This window comes from Coregonus lavaretus (genome assembly GCF_964263955.1).
Source record: "Coregonus lavaretus genome assembly, chromosome: 13".
Classification (NCBI taxonomy): domain Eukaryota; kingdom Metazoa; phylum Chordata; class Actinopteri; order Salmoniformes; family Salmonidae; genus Coregonus; species Coregonus lavaretus.
This window is the reverse complement of record NC_140000.1, coordinates 28,109,597-28,135,394: the sequence shown is the minus strand read 5'-3', so window position 1 is coordinate 28,135,394 and position 25,798 is coordinate 28,109,597. Positions and strand designations below refer to the sequence as shown.

General features: G+C 42.9%; 1 protein-coding gene across 2 annotated transcripts; it reads right to left on the bottom strand.

Annotated features, from left to right (window-relative positions):
• Positions 1-265: 265 nt before the first annotated feature.
• On the bottom strand, positions 266-24,338 carry LOC311139777 (CD2-associated protein-like). 2 transcript variants are annotated; one of them, XM_084174724.1, is made up of 17 exons: positions 24,233-24,338; positions 22,566-22,723; positions 22,234-22,291; positions 21,620-21,729; positions 21,040-21,130; positions 20,863-20,924; positions 20,705-20,747; positions 19,499-19,593; positions 18,305-18,406; positions 17,700-17,751; positions 11,294-11,344; positions 10,964-11,087; positions 9,688-9,853; positions 8,788-8,841; positions 3,902-4,092; positions 1,796-1,859; positions 266-1,482 (listed from the first exon to the last, which is right to left on the bottom strand). In XM_084174724.1, exons 1-17 carry the CDS (start codon positions 24,234-24,236, stop codon positions 1,444-1,446), a joined length of 1,464 nt encoding a protein of 487 aa, XP_084030850.1. In that variant the 5' UTR covers positions 24,237-24,338; the 3' UTR covers positions 266-1,443. The 2 variants fall into 2 exon arrangements, with proteins under 2 accessions (XP_084030850.1, XP_084030851.1); XM_084174725.1 differs by lacking the exon at positions 8,788-8,841.
• Positions 24,339-25,798: the final 1,460 nt, after the last annotated feature.

Below are 25,798 nucleotides of genomic sequence, written 5' to 3'. Positions count from 1 at the left end.
CACAAGTGTGACCCCCTAGCACCTATTCTAAAAGACACATCCAAAAATGAGAAAAGGGTACATTTATACAGAATTAACTAATATAGTTATGTTTTTGTGGACTGAAAGCCATTTACAATGCAGCACTGAATTCACAACAGTAGTACAAAAGCGCCTCCCAATGGATACATGCAGCATTGCAGAATAGTTGCAAAATATTGCTTGCCAAGTCACTGGAAGCCTGTATTTCCATAAAACATGGCACAAAGGAAACACAAAATAGTATTTTGGACAGGTAATATTTTATATTTAAAAAAGACACAAAATAGTTACTCTTATATACAATGGCAGTTTGCACAAAAGATACAAGTAGTTTGTTCAGTTGACTCATGTTCCGCAAACACTATGCTTCAAAATATTCCCAAACATGCTCATAAAAATAAGAAATATGCTTTTACAGGAAAATAAGCACTGAGAAACATGGCCCACATTCAATTGTGTTGTTCTGTCAATGAAATATACAACATCATCACTATAAAACGTATTTTCTATCCAAAGACAGGGATTCAATGCAAGGCATGTTAAAGCACGGCACACTATAACAGACTTTTAAAGGTGATTTAGGCTTGGTCCAACGTGTGCAGTGTTTACCATGTAAACGTTGGGGAAAAGTCCTTTGTGCACTGCGCTATAACCCACGTTGAATTGAATCCCGGCTACAAAGTACTTTGGTCGATATATACAAAGCATTTTGGTCGATTCACTTGGTCCCTTGCCAATCAAGTCCAGAATGCCCTCAAACAAAATGGCTGACTACAATCTAGGGCTGGATTCAATCGTTATCGCGAAAGTACCGCAGATGTTAAAATGTAAAGGTATACTTCGGGATTTTGGCAATGAATCCCTTTATCTATTTCCCCAGAGTCAGATGAACTCAAGGTTAGAGGTAGTGTTGGGAGCCAATGCTAACTAGAGTTAGGGCAATGACTGGAAGTCTATGGTATCTACTAGCATGCTAGCAGTTACCATAGACTTCCAGTCATTGCACGAACGCTAGTTAGAAATTGCACTAACGCTAGTTAGCAAATTCCTTCAAACTGCACGCAGAGACATAAATGGTATCCATGGGTTCATCTGACTCTGGGGAAGTAGATAAAATACTTAATTGCCAAAATCCCAAAGTATCCCTTTAAAGGTAAGCCGGCTTATGCAGCATTTACTGTGAATGCAAACATTGCCTTTAAATTTTAAATTGAGCTATAAAGTGGATCTTCCACGATACTTCAGAGATATGGATTGATTCCAGCCCCTAATGTGGCCTCAGCTGGTATGTCTGCAGAGGAAGCAGACATGTATCCTTTCAATCCCCTCTTGCACTCCAATGTCAACATTTTAATTTCATTTCAAGTTTGTGTTCAAGGGAATGACATAGCAGAACCTTGCTTAGACCGGTCATGGTGTCAGTTAGGATGAATGTTTAGTCCTAAGACCATGTACCTCCTCCTGCATAGGGGAAACATTGTGTTAATATTCCGTTAAATCAAAAGCTTGTATTATGCTCCAAACATTGTATTGTATTGTATTGTATGTTCCATTGTAACAGGACATGTTAACCTCTCACTACTACAATAACACGGGAGGTTAGAATGTCTTGGGGGTATGATATTTGTGCAATATTTCTGCTGACAGTCTGCACTTTAACCTCATAGTCATGGTATCATTTCAAATTCAAAGTGCTGGAGTACAGAGCCAAAACAACAAAAAAATGGGTCACTGTCCCAATACTTTTGGAGCTCACTGTAAATATTCCACATACCTGCAGCTCCCCACGTTTGTTTCTCTCGTCTCTCAGTTCCTCTTTCAGTTCCTGTATGTCTCGTCTAGAAGGAAAGAACAGAAAATGTCAAAGAAGATCAAAGAGGAGTCAGAAAATGAAGGAATGGTTTACATTTTTGGCAGGAGAGATGTATCCTGGTTTACCCATACTGAATTGTTTCAACAATGGTGAGCCCAGCATTCAAACCAGACTAGGAGAGATCTGACTGGAAGTGTGCAGAGACTTTTTCCTATCTTTCCAGTTTTGCATTTTGCCTCCAGCACCTTCACTAATCATTTTTGGGTGTGCGGTAGATTATGCCTATTATCAAAATACACTGCTCAAAAAAATAAAGGGAACACTTAAACAACACATCCTAGATCTGAATTAATGAAATAATCTTATTAAATACATTTTTTTTTTACATAGTTGAATGTGCTGACAACAAAATCACACAAAAATTATCAATGGAAATAATAATAATAAGCCATTTAGCAGACGCTTTTATCCAAAGCGACTTACAGTCATGCGTGCATACATTTTTGTGTATGGGTGGTCCCGGGGATCGAACCCACTACCTTGGCGTTACAAGCGCCGTGCTCTACCAGCTGAGCTACAGAGGACCAACCCATGGAGGACTGGATTTGGAGTCACCCTCAAAATTAAAGTGGAAAACCACACTACAGGCTGATCCAACTTTGATGTAATGTCCTTAAAACAAGTCAAAATGAGGCTCAGTAGTGTGTGTGGCCTCCACGTGCCTGTATGACCTCCCTACAACGCCTGGGCATGCTCCTGATGAGGTGGCGGATGGTCTCCTGAGGGATCTCCTCCCAGACCTGGACTAAAGCATCCGCCAACTCCTGGACAGTCTGTGGTGCAACGTGGCGTTGGTGGATGGAGCGAGACATGATGTCCCAGATGTGCTCAATTGGATTCAGGTCTGGGGAACGGGCGGTCCATAGCATCAATGCCTTCCTCTTGCAGGAACTGCTGAAACACTCCAGCCACATGAGGTCTAGCATTGTCTTGCATTAGGAGGAACCCAGGGCCAACCGCACCAGCATATGGTCTCACAAGGGGTCTGAGGATCTCATCTCGGTACCTAATGGCAGTCAGGCTACCTCTGGCGAGCACATGGAGGGCTGTGCGGCCCCCCAAAGAAATGCCACCCCACACCATGACTGACCCACCGCCAAACCGGTCATGCTGGAGGATGTTGCAGGCAGCAGAACGTTCTCCACAGCGTCTCCAGACTCTGTCACGTCTGTCACATGTGCTCAGTGTGAACCTACTTTCATCTGTGAAGAGCACAGGGCGCCAGTGGCGAATTTGCCAATCTTGGTGTTCTCTGGCAAATGCCAAACGTCCTGCACGGTGTTGGGCTGTAAGCACAACCCCCACCTGTGGACGTCGGGCCCTCATACCACCCTCATGGAGTCTGTTTCTGACCGTTTGAGCAGACACATGCACATTTGTGGCCTGCTGGAGGTCATTTTGCAGGGCTCTGGCAGTGCTCCTCCTGCTCCTCCTTGCACAAAGGCGGAGGTAGCGGTCCTGCTGCTGGGTTGTTGCCCTCCTACGGCCTCCTCCACGTCTCCTGATGTACTGGCCTGTCTCCTGGTAGCGCCTCCATGCTCTGGACACTACGCTGACAGACACAGCAAACCTTCTTGCCACAGCTCGCATTGATGTGCCATCTTGGATGAGCTGCACTACCTGAGCCACTTGTGTGGGTTGTAGACTCCGTCTCATGCTACCACTAGAGTGAAAGCACCGCCAGCATTCAAAAGTGACCAAAACATCAGCCAGGAAGCATAGGAACTGAGAAGTGGTCTGTGGTCACCACCTGCAAAACCAGTCCTTTTATTGGGGGTGTCTTGCTAATTGCCTATAATTTCCACCTGTTGTCTATTCCATTTGCACAACAACATGTGAAATGTATTGTCAATCAGTGTTGCTTCCTAAGTGGACAGTTTGATTTCACAGAAGTGTGATTGACTTGGAGTTACATTGTGTTGTTTAAGTGTTCCCTTAATTTTTTTGAGCAGTGTAGTTGAAAATAGCTTGGTTGAACATCTGGACAAACAGGTTAATACTACTTACTCATGTCTGTTTTGCAGCAGCTCCAGAGCCATCTTCAGCTCCCTGACCTCAGCGTGTAAGCTGTCCAGACAAGGCTTCTCCTCCTGGGCTTCCTTGGCCTCCACTACAGCCTTGGGAAGCGCTAGCCTGGAGGGTACCAGATTCTTGGGAGGATGCTCAGGCTTGGATGGAGGTGAATGACTTTCTGCAACCTGCAATGTTTAGGCAAGGTATCTCTCAGTTTGATCGTCAAGGATTGACAGGTCCAGGATTCAAGCACTTTGAATTAAATCTATTCAATCTCAGCTTATTTAAAGTCAGTTGTTACTTTGTGGCTAATTGATACTTTGAGAGAGATACATTGACGCTATGTTAATTTTGTGTTCTCTATACTTGCCAACAAGGCCTAACATGACAATAGTGTCACACCCTGATTTGTTTCACCTGTCTTGTGCTTGTCTCCACCCCCCACCAGGTGTCTCCCATTTTCCTCATTATCCCCTGTGTATGTAGGCTTTGTTTGGGCTTTGTCGAGTAAAGCTTAAACTATGTATTTAGATTGTAGGTAGTTATCGTGGGTTGTTGTATGTAATTATTGTAGGTTAGTATTGTATTCGGCTGAGCCCGGTGAAGCACGAAGCTAGCTAGCTAACCCACTACCTGGACTAGCTGGCGGGTAGCTACTGGCAACTATTAGCAATGGTATAGTTGTTTCACGCCTGAGAGTGCCTGTAATTACGCCAGCTGGCTGCCTACAATAATTACATACAATAATGCCTACCATTCAGCTGTTTTCTAACCTCATTGTCTGAACCGTTAACGTTAGGTAGTCAGTGGCTACTGTGCTTGAAATTTAGCTAGCTTGTTGCTACCTGGATAGCTACTAGTAAACAATAGCTGGAACGACCTAGCGAACAGACGCGAACTGGCTGAGTCAATTCAGTGGCTAGCTTTGCACTTGGCTAGCTAACAGTAGCTGCTAGGGGTAAGTCATAACCTACATTTGTGTTTTGTTTTTACATATTGGTAGCCAGAGTCGTTCAAGGAATTCGGGACATGGGTGACTAGTTAACGTTAGCTTGGCTCTCTCTGTGTGTTCGTGCCGTGAAAGGAGGGGTTTCTTCTTTGTCTGAAAGCAATGGCTAGCTAGTATGCTAACTATTCTAGCTAACTAACTGGCTGAATAAGTTGACGACGGACTCGCTCAAGCTGTCGGGACTAACCCACAATGTTAGACACGGACACGAACGATCTGCTTGGCGTGTTGACACACTGGCGGTTTGTTGTGGCCGTGTATTGGTGCTAAACCGTGTTGTTGGAGTCCGGCATGCTAGCTGGCTGTGGCGTCTTATGACTAGGTGCCCTGGACGATTTTCACGGAAGAATACTGTACCAAGTTAGCTAGCTGAATAAAATAAGTTAGTGTATTCCTAGAAAACATTGAACCGCTGTAGTTTACAACAATTATAGTTTCTGAGGTGGAAGTTGGGGGGGTTATATTTGGGTGTTGTGGTGAGGGAGGCCCCGCTCTCTCCTTTCCCAGATGTTTAGCTCATTTCATTCTGATCTCCTTTGCATTATTGTAGCCATTTTCTGCAGCCTGTCAACTATGCCTCTGTCTATCCCTGTTCTCTCCTCTCCGCACAGGCTATACAAACGCCTCACACCGCGTGGCTGCTGCCTCTCTAACCTGGTGGTCCCTGCACGCACCACCCACGTGGAGTTCCAGGTCTCAGGCAGCCTCTGGAACTGCCGTTCTGCTGCCAACAAGGCAGAGTTCATCTCAGCCTGTGCTACCCTCCAGTCCCTCGACTTCTTGGCGCTGACGGAAACATGGATTACCACTGAAAACACTGCTACTCCTACTGCTCTCTCCTCGTCTGACCATGTGTTCTCGCATACCCCGAGAGCATCTGGTCAGCGGGGTGGTGGCACAGGAATCCTCATCTCTCCCATGTAGACATTCTCTATTTTTCCCCTGACCCATCTGTCTATCTCCTCATTTGAATTCCATGCTGTCACAGTCACTAGCCCATTTAAGCTTAATATCCTTGTCATTTATCGCCCTCCAGGTTCCCTTGGAGAGTTCATCAATGAGCTTGACGCCTTGATAAGTTCCTTTCCTGAGGATGGCTCACCCCTCACAGTTCTGGGGGACTTCAACCTCCCTACGTCTACCTTTGACTCATTTCTCTCTGCCTCCTTCTTTCCACTCCTCTCCTCTTTTGACCTCACCGTCCCCCCCTACTCACAAGGCAGGCAATACGCTTGACCTCATCTTTACTAGATGCTGTTCCTCTACTAATCTCACTGCAACTCCCCTCCATGTCTCTGACCACTACTTTGTATCCTTTTCTCTCGCGCTCTCCTCCAACACTACTCACTCTGCCCATACTCAGATGGTAATGCACCGTCGCAACCTTCGCTCTCTCTCTCCCGCTACTCTCTCCTCTTCCATCCTATCATCTCTTCCCTCTGCTCAATCCAGAACAGGGCTCCGGGCAGCCGAGCGGAAATGGAGGAAAACTAGACTCCCTGCGGACCTGGCATCTTTTCACTCCCTCCTCTCTACATTTTCTTCATCTGTTTCTGCTGCTAAGGCCACTTTCTACCACTCTAAATTCCAAGCATCTGCCTCTAACCCTAGGAAGCTCTTTGCCACCTTCTCCTCCCTGCTGAATCCCCCCCCCCCCCATTTTGAAAAGAAGGTTGACGACATCCGATCCTCGTTTGTTAAGTCAAATGACACTGCTGGTCCTGCTCACACTGCCCTACCCTATGCTTTGACTTCTTTCTCCCCTCTCTCTCCAGATAAAATCTTGCGACTTGTGACGGCCGGCCGCCCAACAACCTGCCCGCTTGACCCTATCCCCTCCTCTCTTCTCCAGACCATCTCCGGTGACCTTCTCCCTTACCTCAACTCGCTCATCAACTCATCCTTGACCGCTGGCTATGTCCTTTCTGTCTTCAAGAGAGCGAGAGTTGCACCCCTTCTCAAAAAACCAACACTCGATCCCTCTGATGTCAACAACTACAGACCAGTATCCCTTCTTTCTTTTCTCTCCAAAACTATTGAGCGTGCCGTCTTTAGCCAACTCTCTTGCTATCTCTCTCAGAATGACCTTCTTGATCCAAACCAGTCAGGTTTCAAGACTGGTCATTCAACTGAGACTGCTCTTCTCTGTGTCACGGAGGCTCTCCGCACTGCTAATGCTAACTCTCTCTCCTCTGCTCTTGTCCTTCTAGACCTGTCTGCTGCCTTTGATACTGTGAACCATCAGATCCTCCTCTCCACCCTCTCCGAGCTGGGCATCTCTGGCGCGGCTCACTCTTGGATTGCGTCCTACCTGACCGGTCGCTCCTACCAAGTGGCGTGGCGAGAAGCTGTCTCCGCACCACGTGCTCTCACCACTGGTGTCCCCCAGGGCTCAGTTCTAGGCCCTCTCCTATTCTCGCTATACACCAAGTCACTTGGCTCTGTCATATCCTCACATGGCCTCTCCTATCATTGCTACGCAGACGACACACAACTAATCTTCTCCTTTCCCCCTTCTGATAACCAGGTGGCGAATCGCATCTCTGCATGTCTGGCAGATATATCAATATGGATGACGGATCACCACCTCAAGCTGAACCTTGGCAAGACGGAGCTGCTCTTCCTCCCGGGGAAGGACTGCCCGTTCCATGATCTCGCCATCACGGTTGACAACTCTGTTGTGTCCTCCTCCCAGAGTGCGAAGAGCCTTGGCGTGACCCTGGACAACACCCTGTCGCTCTCCGCTAACATTAAGGCGGTGACCCGATCCTGTAGGTTCATGCTCTACAACATTTGGAGAGTACGACCCTGCCTTACACAGGAAGCGGCACAGGTCCTAATCCAGGCACTTGTCATCTCCCGTCTGGATTACTGCAACTCGCTGTTGGCTGGGCGCCCTGCCTGTGCCATTAAACCCCTACAACTCATCCAGAATGCCGCAGCCCGTCTGGTGTTCAACCTTCCCAAGTTCTCTCACGTCACCCCGCTCCTCCGCACACTCCACCGGCTTCCAGTTGAAGCTCGCATCTGCTACAAGACCATGGTGCTTGCCTACGGAGCTGTGAGGGGAATGGCACCTCCGTACCTTCAGGCTCTGATCAGTCCCTACACCCAAACGAGGGCATTGCGTTCATCCACCTCTGGCCTGCTGGCTCCCCTACCTCTGCGGAAGCACAGTTCCCGCTCAGCCCAGTCAAAACTGTTCGCTGCTTTGGCACCCCAATGGTGGAACAAGCTCCCTCACGACGCCAGGACAGCGGAGTCACTCACCACCTTCCGGAGACATTTGAAACCCCACCTCTTTAAGGAATACCTGGGATAGGATAAAGTAATCCTTCTACCCCCCCCCCCCCCCCCCCCAAAAAAAACTAACATTGTAAAGTGGTTATCCCACTGGCTATAAGGTGAATGCACCAATTTGTAAGTCGCTCTGGATAAGAGCGTCTGCTAAATTACGTAAATGTAATGTAAATGTATTTATACATGCATTTTCTGTTGCCAGTTCGTCTTGTCTTACCAGCGTGTCTTCCCATTTTCCAGTCGCTCTAGTTTCTGTTTTTCTAGTCCTCCCGGTTCTGACCATTCTGCCTGCCCTGACCCCGAGCCTGCCTGCTGTTCTGTCCCTGATTGACACTGCCATGTTTTACTGACCATTCTGCCTGCCCTGAGCCTGCCTGCCGTCCTGTACCTGTCGGACTCTGATCTGGTTACGAACCTCTGCCTGTCCTCGACCTGCCCTTTGCCTGCTCCCCGTGTTATAATAAATTATCTGAGAACTGAACCATCCGCCTCCTGTGTCTGCATCTGGGTCATATCCTGAGTCATAATAGATAGTGTTCATATATATGGAATCAAAGTCAATTTTGCAAACCTTCAGCAGTTTAGGCGATTTTTCTGCTTCTGTCTGGTCCCTGCCACTCAGAGCCTAGGGTTAGAACAACAACCATGACCTTAATGACGATTCCTCTAAGAGTCATTCCTCACATCACGGCCTCACTAACCCTTCATGGCATGTAACTTGTCAAGCCACTTATGAACATGCCATCTCTCTCTCTGGGCGGGTGAGTTAAGACTTAGTGGGCCAGATGGGCCACGTCATACAAACTAATAGTCTTCAGGGAAACTCTGGAGGAATGTCATCTAACAAGAGCCACTATTCTCCACTGATATGCCCCTATGACAGTGATTCCTCTAAGCAGATATGTTCTTGTGGCGTGACATTAGAAAATTACATCAGACTAACCAGAGAGTGTATCATCAGCTCTATGTTAACCTGGGGTTGTGGGTTCATAATGTCACTGCATGATGAGTGTTGGGCCACACTGCACCCCTGTGGTTTCGGAGGGAATGTGGAGTACAGTGTGCACCTCTGGGCAGATATGGACTGGTGGCGTCATGACAATAGACAAATCAGGGATTGTATCATCATCGCTATGATAACCTAGGGGATGTGGGTCTACTGTCATGTGATGTGTCATGTGATTAAGCCACATTGTGGTTAATTACATGATTAACCCTGTGGTTTCAGAGGAAACATAACTATGTGTGGTGGTCATGTTAGGACACACATACGACAACAACACCAACTCAAAGTGACTCTGACAACTTCCATGGATGTGTGACTCTGTCAATCAAATACAATTGTATTGGTCGCATACACATATTTAGCAAATGTTATAGTGGGTGTAGCGAAATGCTTCTGGTCCTAATATGTGCATTCTGTACCATAATAATATTCATAATAATACAGTATGGTATATTGTCACCATACCTGTGGACTGGTGACGAGGGCTGATGGTGGTCGTCTCTGTGGGGGTTTGGCTCTGTTGGCTGTGGGGTGACTCAGTTTCTCAGGGGACACCTCCACTCCGTCAAACTGGTCCGAGTTGCTCTCTTCTGTACATTTTGGTGAAAGGGGAGGGAGATCGCCATTGGCTCTAATGGGAAAAAAATAGGTAGGCATTTGTTTCCAGAGAAATTAAACATTCATTCTTTCAGGCCAACACTTGATTCATAAGGTTAACTTGACCCAAATTGCTGTGTTGTAGAGAGAGAAAAGTGAAAGATATGCTTCATTTTCTACGGTTGAGATTTTCAGTTGATTAAAATGGATGTGGTTCAGTGTGGAAAAAGTGGTATCCTGTTTCCTCTTGCAGGCACTTAGTGGCAGGTACTGATGCAATGCATATTGAAACCTCAGTGAGTTTATGTTTAGCCAAGCATTAAGACTTCTCCTTTCAACGTCCACTCCCTCACTAGAACAAAAGGACACCATAGCTTTTAATAAAATTTACAAACTTGTTTGACCTTTGCAAGTATAAAGATTTAATATCAAGTGAATTTTACAAATAAGCAATATGCTTTTAGCCAAGGCCACACTGTCATTGCATTGCCTCCAACATGTGACAGTTTACTCGGAAAGAAAAGTCCGGATTACTTTTTCTTCGTCAGTTGCCCCTTGGTAAAGATGGCCTTTTTGTTTTCCCAGTTGCGTGTGTGTGTGTGTGTGTGTGTGTGTGTGTTTGTGTGTGTTTGTGTGTGTGTGTGTGTGCATGTGTGTTCAGGAAACAGGAAATGGCTGCTCTCGTCTGTTTAGGCCCACACTGACTCATCCCAGAGTTTCCAGTGCACCGATCAAGGTTTGGGAATCTTGGCATTCAGCATTAAGACATGAAGACTATGTGCTATAGTAACCTAGGCACCAACCAAAACTCTCCTCCACACTCTCCTTCCTTGCCAGTTTAAAGAGAAGAAATAGTTCCTGTCTTGACAGAGACCTTTAGCTTTTCTTATTAGTGGCTTTTGCAATTATATAACTACCAAGGCTTCCGAGTGCCCTATTTGTCCATTCTGATCAGTAACAATGCTTCATGAAGCAATCCTTCATTTACAAGTCTCACTATTAACGTTCATACTTTATACTATGGAGTGATATTAGTGTCAACATTGGATTAAGATTGCATTCATGTTGGAACTACTATACCTCCATACTCTACCTAAATGTTTGATGTTGACTGAGAAAAAATTGATATTCTAGAATCACTCACTTGCCACAACCAAACTTGTGAGGCTTGTCCTTCACTGGAGGTGGTAGTACAGGTCTACTTGGAGCAGGGAGCTTGACTTTGGTTGGGGGGTTGCTTCTCAGGTCTTTACTCTCTGGTTTCTCATCTGTACGCACATGTGCACATTTAAGCATTGCTAGTAAGCAAACTGTACTCATTCGTACTTATTAACAACACACACCTTGGTACAATTGTAAAGCATCATCTCCTCTGTATTTTTAAGTATAATGCAATACAACATTTGGTTATATGAGACTACCGATACAGTAAAACTGTACTTTGACTGAACGGTATCAACATACTGTCTCTTACCTTTTGCTTTTGCAGGGCTGCTCATCTCCATCGCTGAACCCTCTGCCTTGACTAGAAAATAATTAGAGCACAAAATACACACCATATTATACACGGCCACAGGTATCTATCTTTCTACTGGTGTATTGTTCTCTTCACTATGATAATGGTGAGGGTACAACAGCATCAAGACCCAGAACTCCAGGGTTAATAATTCTCAGCACATTTTGTTTTAGCATAATTTCATTAAAATGCAAATTAATATTCATGTAGCGCAGAAATGTTGTTAATTTTCTTCCATTTGAGTTTGATTAAATTCCAACCAGTATAGTGGCATGGGAAGCCAAGATTCTGTATGTCATAGGAGCAGGATAGGTCAAAGCTGTGTCCAATGGAATCCTACAGAATCCAACATACTGTAGTTACTGTACCAAGGGTCTCCCTTGAGAAGGCCTTGGCTTGGGGTGGAAATAATGTATTTATCACAAAGGAGAGCCCTCAAGTGTGAACAGCTATGTATAATAAACTTATGGGAGTGTCTTTCGACAAAGCACAATGTTCTGCCTCTCAATTACCATTAAGAGTTAACCGAGCAATTATAGTGTTTATTAAAAACAAGAAATTATCAACTAGAGTGCAGTTAAGGGAACTGACCACAATACAGCCAAGTCAATAAAAACATGGATCTGCATTATAGCTTTTAGCACATCTCTCAAGATACAGAGGAAGAACATGATGAGTGTCATGCTGACACGTAAGACAATAAACCACCAAAAAGACTGGTGATGATGAATTCCACAGACTAAGAGTACCAATAGTGAATTAATGAGAATAGAGCCTACCTTCTCAGTTCAAAACACATGTAAAACTCCCTGAACAAGCCTTTCCACCAATGTGAAGCACAAGAGTTGTTGCAGAGTTGCTGCTTGGGCAGCTTCTGAAAAGCCACTGTGACAGACAGAGCTCTCTACGGTCCCCCACCCCCTGGCTTCCTCCAAGGCATCTCAGCCAGGTCATGTGACCTACTGTATTACAGCTCCCTCTCCATCATGGTCTATGACTTCCTGTGACGTAGTTGCAACCCCCCAGTGACAGTAGATGCCAATGGAGTAGTTCAAGGGATTCAAGTGCAGAGGCTTGGCTCTGGCTGAGATTGTTTTGAGTTGGGATGATATTATCTCCAAATGACTGTTAGGCCTCTTAATGTTTGAACTCAAACTCAAACACCAAGATATGAAAGTTTGTTATTTCTCAGCGAGAGCGAGTGCCTCAAAATGTCAATGGGGTCATGTAGCAATAACAAACCTTCTTTGAGTATTTGTGCACTGATTTTATCATTCAAATAAATTATGTGATTGAAATATTGCATCTTAATGTTGTGTACCCTTCGTATTCAATTAGAAAGGCTTTATTATTTAAAGCTGAGAAGAAACATCCGGCCTAACAGCTAACTAACAGTTAGTGTCTTAAACATAAGTTGTACCATCAGCAGAAGTGTGTGTTTGAGACAAGATCTGGTGCCTTTAGATAAAACCTGCCAGCGAACCACATCCTGCTATGTGTGGCTCTAACAGTCTCAAGATCAAACTCCCACATCCTCGTTACTGTTTCAGGCAAAACATCTGTTACATGCCGTCTATCCCTCCCCACTGGGCACAAACTGGTTGAATCAACGTTGTTTCAATGTAATTTGTCAGCGTATTGTGACATGGAATCTACATTGGATTTAAAAAAAGTCATCCTCATAAACTGTTGTTTTGAGGGTGAAATTACAACCACAGGATTATGTCATCACCAAATTTCAACATGGACAAACCTTTGTAAAATATGTTGAATTTGTATCTTTAAAACAATGTCAGATCTTCAACATAATATCCACTATCAGAAGAAAAAAACAATAGGCTAGGCAGCACCTCCTACTGGAGAACTTATCTACAGCTGCCCTTTGGTCTCCCATCCAGGGTCTTAACCACGCCCTGCTTAGCTATGTGATTCATCGCTGACTATTACCAATGTGCTATTGTGAGAACGATCGTTGAGTGTTCTCCACTTAGAAACTAAATAGATTCACTGTTGCAATCAAAGTATTTCCAAAGGCTAGGTTTAACAGAACAAATTAAATGTGACCATACTTTATCACTCATATATCATCAATGATGCTATTTAGGCCTATAGCATTTGCAAAGTCATCAACAGCTATTGTTGTTTACAATAGGCCTAGGGTTTCAAGCTTTGGTTTATTTCAAATGTAATGATATTTAGTGATATTGAATTGTGTTTGGTTGTCAGTGCAACCAAATGTTAACATTTGAAGGAGATTCTTGGCTTGGATTGTTCCATCTGTGCGACTGACTCAGTTTGACTTTAATTCCAGTTTGTCTGATATGTTGGATTCACGTCTCCATCTCAACCAAAAATCTAAGTTAATGTATAGGACAAAATAAAATCAAACTTTATTTAGTGCATTTAAAGTTTGATTTGATTTGATTTAGTCCTATTTTTTTATTGAGATGTTTGGTTGAGTTAGAGACGTGAATATAACATAAATTATTAATTTGTAGACAAACTGGAATTAAAGTCAGAAGTCAGTGGCACAGATGGAACTATCCAGGAGTTGACAACCAAACACAATTCAATATCATTTTTGAAATACAATAAATTAACTTGTCGACAATGGCCACAATTGTTCCTGTACCCAAGAAAGCAAAGGTAACTGAACTAAACGGCTATCGCCCCGTAGCACTCACCTCTGTCATCATGAAGTGCTTTGAGAGATTAGTCAAGGATCATATCACGTCTACCTTACCTGCCACCCTAGACCCACTTCAATTTGTTTACCGCCCCAACAGATCCACAGACGATGCAATCGCCATCACTCTGCACACTACCCTATCCCATCTGGACAAGAGGAATACCTATGTAAGAATGCTGTTCATTGACTATAGCTCAGCATTCAACACCATAGTACCATCCAAGCTCATCATTAAGCTTGAGGCCCTGGGTCTGAACCCTGCCCTGTGCAACTGGGTCCTGGACTTCCTGATGAGCCGCCCCCAGGTGGTGAATGTAGGAAACAACACCTCCACTTCGCTGACCCACAAGGGTGCGTGCTCAGCCCACTCCTGTACTCTCTGTTCACCCATGACTGCGTGGCCAAGCACGCCTCCAACTCAGACGACACAAGAGTAGTAGGCTTGATTACCAACAATGACGAGACAGTCTACAGGGAGGAGGTGAGGGCTCTGGGGGTGTGGTGCCAGGAAAATAACCTCTCACTCAACGTCAACAAAACAAAGGAGATGATCTTGGACTTCAGGAAACAGCAGAGGGTGCACACCCCTATCCACATCGACGGGACTGCAGTGAAGAAGATGGAAAGCTTCAAGTTCCTTGGTGTACACATCACTGACAAACTGAAATGGACCACCCACACAGACAGTGTGGTGAAGAAGGCGCAACAGAGCCTCTTCAACCTCAGGAGGCTGAAGAAATTTGGCTTGGCACCTAAAACCCTCACAAACTTTTACAGATGCACAATTGAGAGCATCCTGTTGGGCTGTATCACCGCCTGGTACTGCAACTGCACTTCCCGCAACCGCAAGGCTCTCCAGAGGGTGGTGCAGTCTGCACAACGCATTACCGGGGGCAAACTACCCGTCCTCCAGGACACCTACAGCACCCGATGTCATAGGAAGGCCAAAAAGATCATAAAGGACATCAACCACCCGAGCCACTGCCTGTTCACTCCGCTATCATCCAGAAGGCGAGGTCAGTACAGGTGCATCAAAGCTGGGACCGAGAGACTGAAAAACAGCTTCTATCTCAAGGCCATCAGACTGTTAAACAGCCATCACTTGCACATTGGAGGTTGCTGCCTATAGACATAGACTAGAAATCACTGGCCACTTTAAGAAATGGAACACTAGCCACTTTAATAATGTTTACATATCTTGCATTACTCATCTCATATGTATATACTGTATTCTATACTATTCTACTGTATCTTAGTCCATGCTGCTCTGACATCGCTCGTCCATATATGTACAGTTGAAGTCGGAAGTTTACATACACTTAGGTTGGAATCATTAAATCTTGTTTTTCAACCACTCCACAAATGTCTTGTTAACAAACTATAGTTTTGGTAAGTCGGTTAGGACATCTACTTTGTGCATGACACAAATAATTTTTCCAACAATTGTTTACAGACAGATTATTTAACGTAGAATTCACTGTGTCACAGCTCCAGTGGGTCAGAAGTTTACATACACTAAGTTGACTGTGCCTTTAAACAGCTTGGAAAATTCCAGAAAATTATGTCATGGCTTTAGAAGCTTCTGATAGGCTAATTGACATCATTTGAGTCAATTGGAGGTGTACCTGTGGATGTATTTCAAGGCCTACCTTCAAACTCAGTGCCTCTTTGCTTGACATCATGGGAAAATCAAAAGAAATCAGCCAAGACCTCAGAAAAAAAATGGTGGACCTCCACAAGTCTGGTTCATCCTTTGGAGCAATTTCCAAATGCCTGAAGCTACCACGTTCATCTGTACAAACAATAGTACGCAAGTATAAACACCATGGGTCCACACAGCCATCATACCGCTCAGGAAGGAGACGCATTCTGTCTCCTAGAGGTGAATGTACTTTGGTGCGAAAAGTACAAATAAATCCCAGAACAACAGCAAAGGACCTTGTGAAGATGCTGGAGGAAACAGGTACAAAAGTATCTATATCCACAGTAAAACAAGTCCTATATTGACATAACCTGAAAGGCCGCTCAGCAAGGAAGAAGCCACTGCTCCAAAACGCCATAAAAAAGCCAGACTACGGTTTGCAACTGCACATGGGGACAAAGATCGTACTTTTTGGAGAAATGTCCTCTTGTCTGATTAAACAAAAATAGAACTGTTTGGCCATAATGACCATTGTTATGTTTGGAGGAAAAAGGGGGTGCTAGCAAGCCGAAGAACACCATCCCAACCGTGAAGCACGGGGGTGGCAGCATCACGCTGTGGGGGTGCTTTGCTGCAGGAGGGACTGGTGCACTTCACAAAATAGATGGCATCATGAGGAAGGAAAATCATGTGGATATATTGAAGCAACATCTCAAGACATCAGTCAGGAAGTTAAAGCTTGGTCGCAAATGGGTCTTCCAAATGGAGAATGTCCCCAAGCATACTTCCAATGTTGTGGCAAAATGGCTTCAGGACAACAAAGTCAAGGTATTGGAGTGGCCATCACAAAGCCCTGACCTCAATCCTATAGAAAATGTGTGGGCAGAACTGAAAAAGTGTGTGCAAGCAAGGAGGCCTACAAACCTGACTCAGTTGCACCAGCTCTGTCAGGAGGAATGGGCCAAAATTCACCCAACTTATTGTGGGAAGCTTGTGGAAGGCTACCCGAAACGTTTGACACAAGTTAAACAATTTAAAGGCAATGCTACCAAATACTAATTGAGTGTATGTAAACTTCTGACCCACTGGGAATGTGATGAAAGAAATAAAAGGTGAAATAAATAATTCTCTCTACTATTATTCTGACATTTCACATTCTTAAAATAATGTATTGATCCTAACAGACCTAAGACAGGGAATTTTTACTAGGATTAAATGTCAGGAATTGTGAAAAACTGAGTTTAAATGTATTTGACTAAGGTGTATGTAAACCTTGAAAAAAAGTGAAATAATCTGTCTGTAAACAATTGTTGGAAAAATTACTTGTGTCATGCACAAAGTAGATGTCCTAACCGACTTGCCAAAATTTATAGTTTGTTAACAAGAAATTTGTGGAGTGGTTGAAAAACGAGTTTTAATGACTCCAACCTACAGTAAGTGTATGTAAACTTCCGACTTCAACTGTATGTTAATGTTTGTTGTCCATCTACAAGAAAAGTATCTGTAAAATGCAAAGACCTAGATTTTGAAATATTCAGGAAGCCATTTGGACCACACAAAATCTCATATTCAGCTGCTAAAACAACAACCTCACACACCCTAAAATATGAACACTGTGCCAGACTAAACAAACACCACAGCAGATGAAAACAGTAGCAGCCATAGCCATTTCCTTGTGTGAGAAACCTCTTATTCAGCCCTCATTAGCATCTCTAAATCCCAAAACAATCTGTGCTGTCATATTGGTGTTCATATTGGTGTGTCACAGATTGTTGTCACCATAGAATTAGGAATTAGAGTACTAATACACTAATACTAATTCTATAATTAGAATAGTAATTTAATAGGATGTCTATGGGTGTCACAGTATATTTTGTTGCACCAGTTATTCTGTTAAACCTCATAACCTCCATCGTCAGAATCTAAATCACAATACAACCTGTACTGTCATATTGGTGTCATGGACTAACTGGTGTAACAGTATATCCTGCTGCACTGGTCTCTCTGTTAAAACAGGAAGTTGCTGTCTTTACCTGCGTGTCTGTCCGTGCCACGGCGCTCCGGTAGTTGACTGGTGCTCCCAGACTGGAGGAAAAGGAACGGAAAACACATCAGGTTGGCTCGGTCTCTCTTTACTGCCTTTTAGCAACACACACATCTAAAACTAACACCCACCCACTGATTAGGGCACCCACTGATGGGAGCGGCCATTCGTATTGTCTTTGTATTGTCTTGTATTGTTGTTGTTTTCTTTTTTTTAAAGAAATATAAAATGAATAAAATTAAACTAACACACTCTTTCCACAGAAGGACATTTTAGTCAGTGACTCCTATACTGCGTCTTTTGAAGAGATCTTTGAGTCAGAGACCTTTATAAGTTAGTTATTTAAGAAATACTTTTATTTTTATTTTTATGTCAGCCAACTGTAGATAAAGGGCTTTCATTTCTTGACCTGTTGCGGTCTAATAAATAGCAAATGTTTATTACTGGTTGATGTATCGTTGGTGTCATAGTTGCTTAGGTCAATGTAATATAATGGCTAAACCCCCCTGGAATGTGTGAGGGGAAATTCCCATTCACAGGGCTACACTGAGACTATTCCTGGGAACGTTTCCCTCATTCCCTGCTCCAACTCACTTGGAGAGTGTCCGTCGTCGGTATCACCATGATGAAGTTGTCGGGGAAAAAACCTCTGCGTCCATTCAGCTCTCCCTCCCACCAGCCCTCGTCCTCCGTTTCCTTCAGAAGAAGAGATTGTGCAAAGAGCAACTCAAAGAACTACACATAGTTCAAAAAACTGTCTGGGAGCTTAACAGAGGGTCAGGGGAAGCATGGTCATTGCCAACTGTGGACACTATTATTTGATCTTCAAAGTTATCATAAACCTCTCTTTTCCACTTATAATTTGGCAGTGATGGAAAAAGTACTCAATTGTCATACTTGAGTAAAAGTAAATAGAAATTACTCAAGTAACCCAGTAAAATACTACTTGAGTAAAAGTCTAAAAGTATCTGGTTTTAAATATACTTAAGTACAGTGGTGGAAAAAGTAGTAAATTGTCATATTTGAGTAAAAGTAAAAAGTAAAAGTAAATGCTAGACATCAAATTCCTTATTTTAAGCAAACCAGATGGCACGATTCTCTTGTTGTTGTTTTTACAGCTAGGGGCAAATTCCAACACTCAGACATAATTTACAAACAAAGTATTTGTGTTTAGTGAGTCTGCCAGATCAGAGGCAGTAGGTATGAAAACACATTATATTGATGGGTGCGTGAATTGGACCACATTGTTGTCCTACCTAAGCATTCGAAATGTAATGAGTACTTTTGGGTGTCAGGGAAAATGCATGGTAGTAAAAAGTACATATTTTCTTTAGGAATGTAGTGGAGTAAAAGTAAAAGTTGTCAAAAATATAAAGTAAAGTAAAGTACAGATATCCCAAAAAACTGCTTAAGTAGTACTTCAAAGTATTTTTACTTAATGTAGTTACTTTACACCACTGTAAGTTGGAATATAATTTATACCATCAGATTTTTGGATGGTTTCAATACTTATGTAATTGTGCATGCTGTGTTATCTAGTGTATTGTGGCACATATTTTCACGGAATTGCTCACAAGTCACATAACAGGTTTGTCTGGTTGAAGAGGAAAAAAAATATTCCAATACAGAAATGCTATCTCATAGTGAGGGATGAAATTGTATAACCCGTTTTATTCTAGTCCAAAGATGGAGCAGAATATTCTTGATTTTGGCCCCAAAAGGCATAAAGTCATGAAGGTATACTGTATTGGGGAACATGGATGACAACATTAGGATAAAGACCCAAACCTTGGTGATGACTGTAACAATGTGTCCCTTTTTTAGATTCAACTCATCCTCAGTCAAGGCTGCGTAGTCGAACATGACTTGACAGCATTCTTTCACTGAGTAGACATAAAAGAGAGGGGAACGTTTTAAAGAGAACCTAGGCAATGCATGGCTGGAATTTTAGATTATGTTGTAACAGACGCTGACAGTAATTTATCACGATACCTCATCATAACTGACCAATCGACAAGGAAGAATATCAGTCCATACATTCTTATATTTTTATGAGAAGGGTGTGAACTGTGAAGCATTGAGATTAACCTGTGTGAACCATTGATCTCTTTCCACATTAAACTGTGGCATCAAGCCAGGGTTACTGTCAGAGTTTCTGTGGGCCCACACCCACATAGCCTGTTGGGTAAACTGCAGGAATTACTTACTGTCACATGCCAATGACGTGGCTGTCTGTTCTTTGTGGACATTCGCCTAAGTCGCAGTTTGGTCCAAAATTAGAACGCTTGTCACACGCAGAACAAAAAGGTCTCACTGTTGTTGTAGTACATCAGAACATAGTCTATATTCAGTGGAGACATTGCTTTGCAGTTTCATTCAATGTATCAAAAAGTCTCTCCCACAAGGATAATTAATTTGTTGAGGGGTACAAGGATGGACCTTATCTTATCCTTTAATTAAAAAAAACGTTTTTCCCCTTTTTCTCACCAATTGGTAGTTACAGTCTTGTCCCATCGCTGCAACTCCCATACGGAATCGGGAGAGGCGAAGGTCGAGAGCCATGCGTCCTCCGAAACACGACCTTGCCAAGCCGCACTGCTTCTTGACACACTGCTCGTTTAACCTGGAAGCCAGCCGCACCAATGTGTCAGAGGAAACACCATACAACTGGCAACCGTGTCAGCGTGCATGCACCCGGCCCGCCACAGGAGTCGCTAGAGCGCGGTGGGACAAGGACATCCCGGCCGGCCAAACCCTCCCCTAACCCGGACGACGCTGGGCCAATTGTCGCCTCATGCGTCTCCCAGTCGCGGCCAACTGCGACACAGCCCGGGATCGAACCTAGATCTGTAGTGACGCCTCAAGCACCACAGTACCTTAGACTGCTGCGCCACTCGGGAGGCCCTTATTGTACAATTTAAAATGTATTTCAAAATGCATTCCACTCATTTATACAACCTACATAAAGTAGGAATAAGAACTATAGAAACTTACAATTTTTTGTTTTGTTCCGCACACTCGTCCTCTGTAGCTTTGTCTTAACAAAAACACAAATGTTTTAAATTAATCAATGGCATATCACACATACTGTATGTTTTCAGGAGAAAATAATCCCATATTTATTGTATTTTGATTTATCTTGCATTCCATACCTCTTTACTGAACATTGTATCTGAGAGTTTGGGTCTGGTTTTGCTCTCGTTATGCTTGACATCTGAATAAAGATATATTGATTTTAGTACATTAAAGTCTAAAAGTCCACTCTCAGAACATGTACAGTAACTCTGCTGTGCAAAAAAAAGGCCATGTGAAAAATGTGCCAATCCCACCTTTTGGAGAGACAAATATCTCTTTGGTGAAGTTTGACGGAAACGCTCCCACTTTACCACTTTTCATTCCCATCCACCACCCATCTTCAATCTGTCAGGTGTTAAAAGAGAGAAGTAAAAGATGGGTCAGATATATAAGAATAGCACAGTGTAACAGAGCATGTTTCACCAATCAACCACATGCATAGGAATTCTCAAAACAGGTTTGGTCAGCATAATGATATTTTAGTATCATATCTAGCTAGGCAAACAAGATAAATGATTTGTGGTTGTTCCCTCATGCTCATGAATTTGCCATTAGAGATATGATACAAAGAAAGTAAATATGATATGACACTCCAATTATGAAGTAAAAACATAAACATATCCTTCTAAATAGAGCAGCTAATGTTCTATCCAACAACCTACAACTAATTTACACTGATACTCTATAGCAGTGGTCTCAAACTAATTTGGGTCTAGGGCTGCGTTAAATTGTCTCGTGGGATATTTGTTTGAGAATCCTTCTCTAGTATGTTTGCAAGTGTTTTCCATCTATTGATAATCTAGAGTGTCAGTAATGATAAAAGCAGCACTTTACCTCTCTGAGGATCTCAATGGTCTCCCCGACAACCAGCTCCAGCTCGTCCTCATTCAAGGGACTGTAGGCAAAGGCCACCTCACACTTCCTTGTATGTTTAATCATCCTTGCTGCATGAACAAAGCATTGTACCAGCCACTTAATTAGTCAAAACTGCTCTTATTATTGTAAAATAATAGTTAAAACTAATGATGAATAGAAATTCAGTAGAGAAATTCAGAGCATGAGTAGAAGAATTCAAGCTTCTTCGTGTTGTAACTAATTGAACCCCTGAAAGGGACTGTGCTATAACAGGACTGTGTGGTTTTTATCTGTTCCTTGTACATTATAATTAAGCTTGGTGCTAGTTGGCGAGGCTGTATATCAACACAAGGCCTTTAATTACATGACTAAAATGTAAATGTAATGTTTCAGCCTGTCTTGCTGACAAGTGTGTGTATCTCGATGAGCACAAACCCAAACACTTCCATATTTTAGTACAAAACAGGTTTCACGTTTGACAGACTGGGAAACATATCTGGATACAGTTTTTGTTACGGTTCAAGTTATGGGCAACACAACAGGCAGAGTGTTATGGTAGTGGAGGTTTAAAGACATTGGAGAATGACACATACATTTCCGTAGGCTTCTTGGTTCCCGCTTGCTGTCACCTATCAAATAAACTGGCACCTCCTGTGTGGGAAATAAAAGATACAAACACATACAAGGAAAAAGCTAATGAGTCAAGTATTATACAATGGATTACACATGAAACATGCACAAACAATAGGCTGATCAGAGTTGGGGTCAAATCAATTTAAAATCAAGTAAACTGAAATAATGGAATTTCAGTTCCTTGACAGAATATAATTTAATTGGACTTCCTTCGTTGACTGAATTGAGATGGTATTAATCCTTATCCATGGACTGAAGGCATGAAGGCAAACTCTTGATGGACATATTGTACCTTGACAAAGTTAGCGGGGAAGATGCCCCTCTTGCCCCTCAGTTCCCCCTCCAGCCAGCCCTCCTCGCTGGCCTTGGTGACGCTCTTCACCACGTCTCCCACCTGCACCGTCATCTCATCTCCCATCATGCCCTCAAAGTCTATCAGCACCAGCACCTCTGAGACACGCAAATGAGGGAGGAGGGTGAAGATGGTGTTGCAAGTTTGATTCTCTATTCAAACAGATCTAACAATATTGCTTGAGGAACTGCAGTTATTTCGAGTAAATTAACAAAGATTGTGGCCCAACATCCAGAAGGTTAACACCATAGTCTGGTACCTCAAAGACATGGGGAGGGGAAGAGAGATAACGTGGACCCTTTTCACACTATTGTGATGATCCAAACTGTACTGTGCTGGCATGGATATTGTTTTTCACATTGTTCTCTCTAGCATGGTTTTGGCAACTATGGTGGGTATATAACCAGCTTGTTTGACTCAGCTTGGCTGCATAGTGTGAGAAGGCTAATGGTATTGCAAGTTTGGCTTTCTTTTTTCTAAAATATCAAAAGATATTGACTGAGTAACTGCAGTTATTTGGACTCATTAGACAGGTAATGTGCCCCAACATCTAGAAAGGCAATGCTTGTTTCAACAGGCTATATGGTATGTATCATGCAAGGCTGGAGGAGAGTAGTATAGTTGCAATGGGCAACAATGTGACATCAAGATTATTGTGTTTGGAACATACAGTAAATCATAGGCAAATAAAGCTATTGTTATGTTGTTTAAAGATTTCAGCTTTACTTTTTCTGAATAAACACCAAGGCCTTCGTAAACCAAACCAGTCTCCTGTAGCATATTTGTGTTTGAAAAACATGTATGTAAACCAAGGTTACAGTACAGTACTGGGGCAGCAAAATGGATTCCAAAAATTACAGTTTGGAATTTGCCCTGGCATAGTGAAAAGGTTTCTGTTCAAGTAGTTTTTAGGCAAGGAATATAAATTAAAAAATGATGTACCGCACACACCCACAGCCTACAACCTGCAAGTAAGAAAATAATGAAAAATGTACCTTATCAACTGCTAGTACTAGTGCTAACCTGCTTACCTGGCTTTAGGCATGTATGTCAATGTTAGCTATGAAGAAACCCTCCAACACCAAATACTCTGCAAAAGTATAGTGGAGACCCAGAGACCTACTACCCCTTTGCTCTCTGAATAAAAAAGAAGCAAGATCATTATCTCTGTTGTCTGTTTTCTGACAAAGAGGGTGTATAAACTACAAACATGAACAGGCCTACATATCTGGTATACCAAAATCACCTCCAATCCCAACTATTATTTGGGATTACATTTACATTTTAGTCATTTAGCAGACGCTCTTATCCAGAGCGACTTACAGGAGCAATTAGGGTAAAGTGCCTTGCTTAAGGGCACATCGACAGATTTTTCACCTAGTCGGCTTGGGGATTAGAACCAGCAACCTTTCGGTTACTGGCACAACGCTCTTACCCACTAAGCTACCTGCCGCCCCAAAATGACAAATTACAAAATGACCATGTTTTCTACACTATAGTTCTTGTCAATTTCCCTGAATATAACTGATTCAATGACAGACATTGTAAACATTCCCCAAACCCTTGTAGACACTGCTGAATAGACAACACAGTTACAATGCACTTACCCATGACTTTTTAGAAAGCTTTACTCTCTCTTCTAGTCTTTAAGGTAATTCCTCTCCAGAGGACAGACAGATACCTCATGCTACAGAAGGAGAACTGAAAGAAAGTGAGTATTGCCCAAGAAGCAAAGCTATATATGGCTAGCCAGGGCCCTCCTTCCCTCTAGTCAAACATTAACATCTACTTCGGCTAGTCATGACAGGAGGACGAGTCATATAGAGCAAGCGAGAGAGTAAGAGAAGGAGAGAGAGAGAACAGGTGGGACAGGTTTCTAATTGAAAAAGAGAGACGATAGGCAAGGGTGAAAAAGTACATGACCACATATTTTCAGCTGTAAAGTAACTGTCACACATTGTATGGGAAAGAAACAATGTGACGTAATTGTGTGTGTGTGTGTATGTGTGTGTGTGTGTACCCCCTCCAGGCAGTCTCCAAGACACATTTTCAATACCTTGAGAGAGTAATGTGATGTATTTATTCTTTGCTGCAGCAATGTCCTTTTCATGAACGCCATTGCAGAGTTGTTCAGGTTTAGTCAAGTATACTCGTTAAATCTCCAATGTAAGCTATTCTATGAATGGACAGCTATCATTATGTGAAAATTCTCACTCTCTATTGCTAATAGTGTTTTACTTAATTGAATGGTTTCCTGTTAAACATGTTTACAAATGTAGGATCTTAATTTGACCTATATTGTCACAGCAAGAATCATGCAGCAACAGGATTTAAATATTTAGTCCATAATGTTGATTGAGTGGTGGTTAGGCTATTATCTGGCCTAAAGTAGGCTACATGAACGTGCAATACTGTTAAAGAAGTCCTACAGCGATTTTTGAACTTTTACTGTTGAAGAGCGATATCCCAAGCATAAATACAGTCAAATACACAGACTAAAGAGTAAAAAAAAAAATGTTTACACAACTGCCAACTTCAAGGAGTAGGGCATTCAAGGAGTTGGTTTGATGGGAATCTGTGATGTCATCAGCCTCCCCTTTGCCTGAGGAACAATAGAGGAGCAATAGAGAACAAAAGAGGAAAGGGCCACCCCCTCCACTTGTGCTATGTCATGACATACCTGGACCACCTATTGAGATTTACATTTACATTTCAGTCATTTTAGCAGACGCTCTTATCCAGAGCGACTTACAGTTAGTGAGTGCATAATTTTTTTTTTTTTCATACTGGCCCCCCCGTGGGAAACGAACCCACAACCCTGGCGTTGCAAGCACCATGCTCTACCAACTGAGCTACACGGGGTCGAGATGTGACTTTTGTTAAATAAATCAGGTGTTAAATGTAAATGTAAATGTTAAATGACGTGAAAAGGAAACTGGAGTGCCAACCATGTGTTAGAGTGGGGTTTCAGTGAATGTATGTAAATCATGAAGCTCATCTGCATTTCCTGCAGTGCAGGAAAATTCTCAGCAACAAAAGAGCGATCAAATTAAGATCCTACATCTGTAAATCAAAGCTTTCACCAGTTCTCTTCCCTATACACAGAATACAGTACTGAAAGTCAGTATAACGATTTACAAATGTCTGCTCTTTTGTGTCTAGTGCATGTACTG

Excerpts from the sequence above, each read along its gene's own strand:
- LOC311139777 (XM_084174724.1), bottom strand. Across the intron at positions 21,131-21,619 it reads CCATTGAGATCCTCAGAGAG|ATTGAAGATGGGTGGTGGAT; the intron begins GTAAAGTGCTGC and ends AACACCTGACAG. Across the intron at positions 17,752-18,304 it reads CGACGACGGACACTCTCCAA|TCTGGGAGCACCAGTCAACT; the intron begins GTGAGTTGGAGC and ends CTTTTCCTCCAG.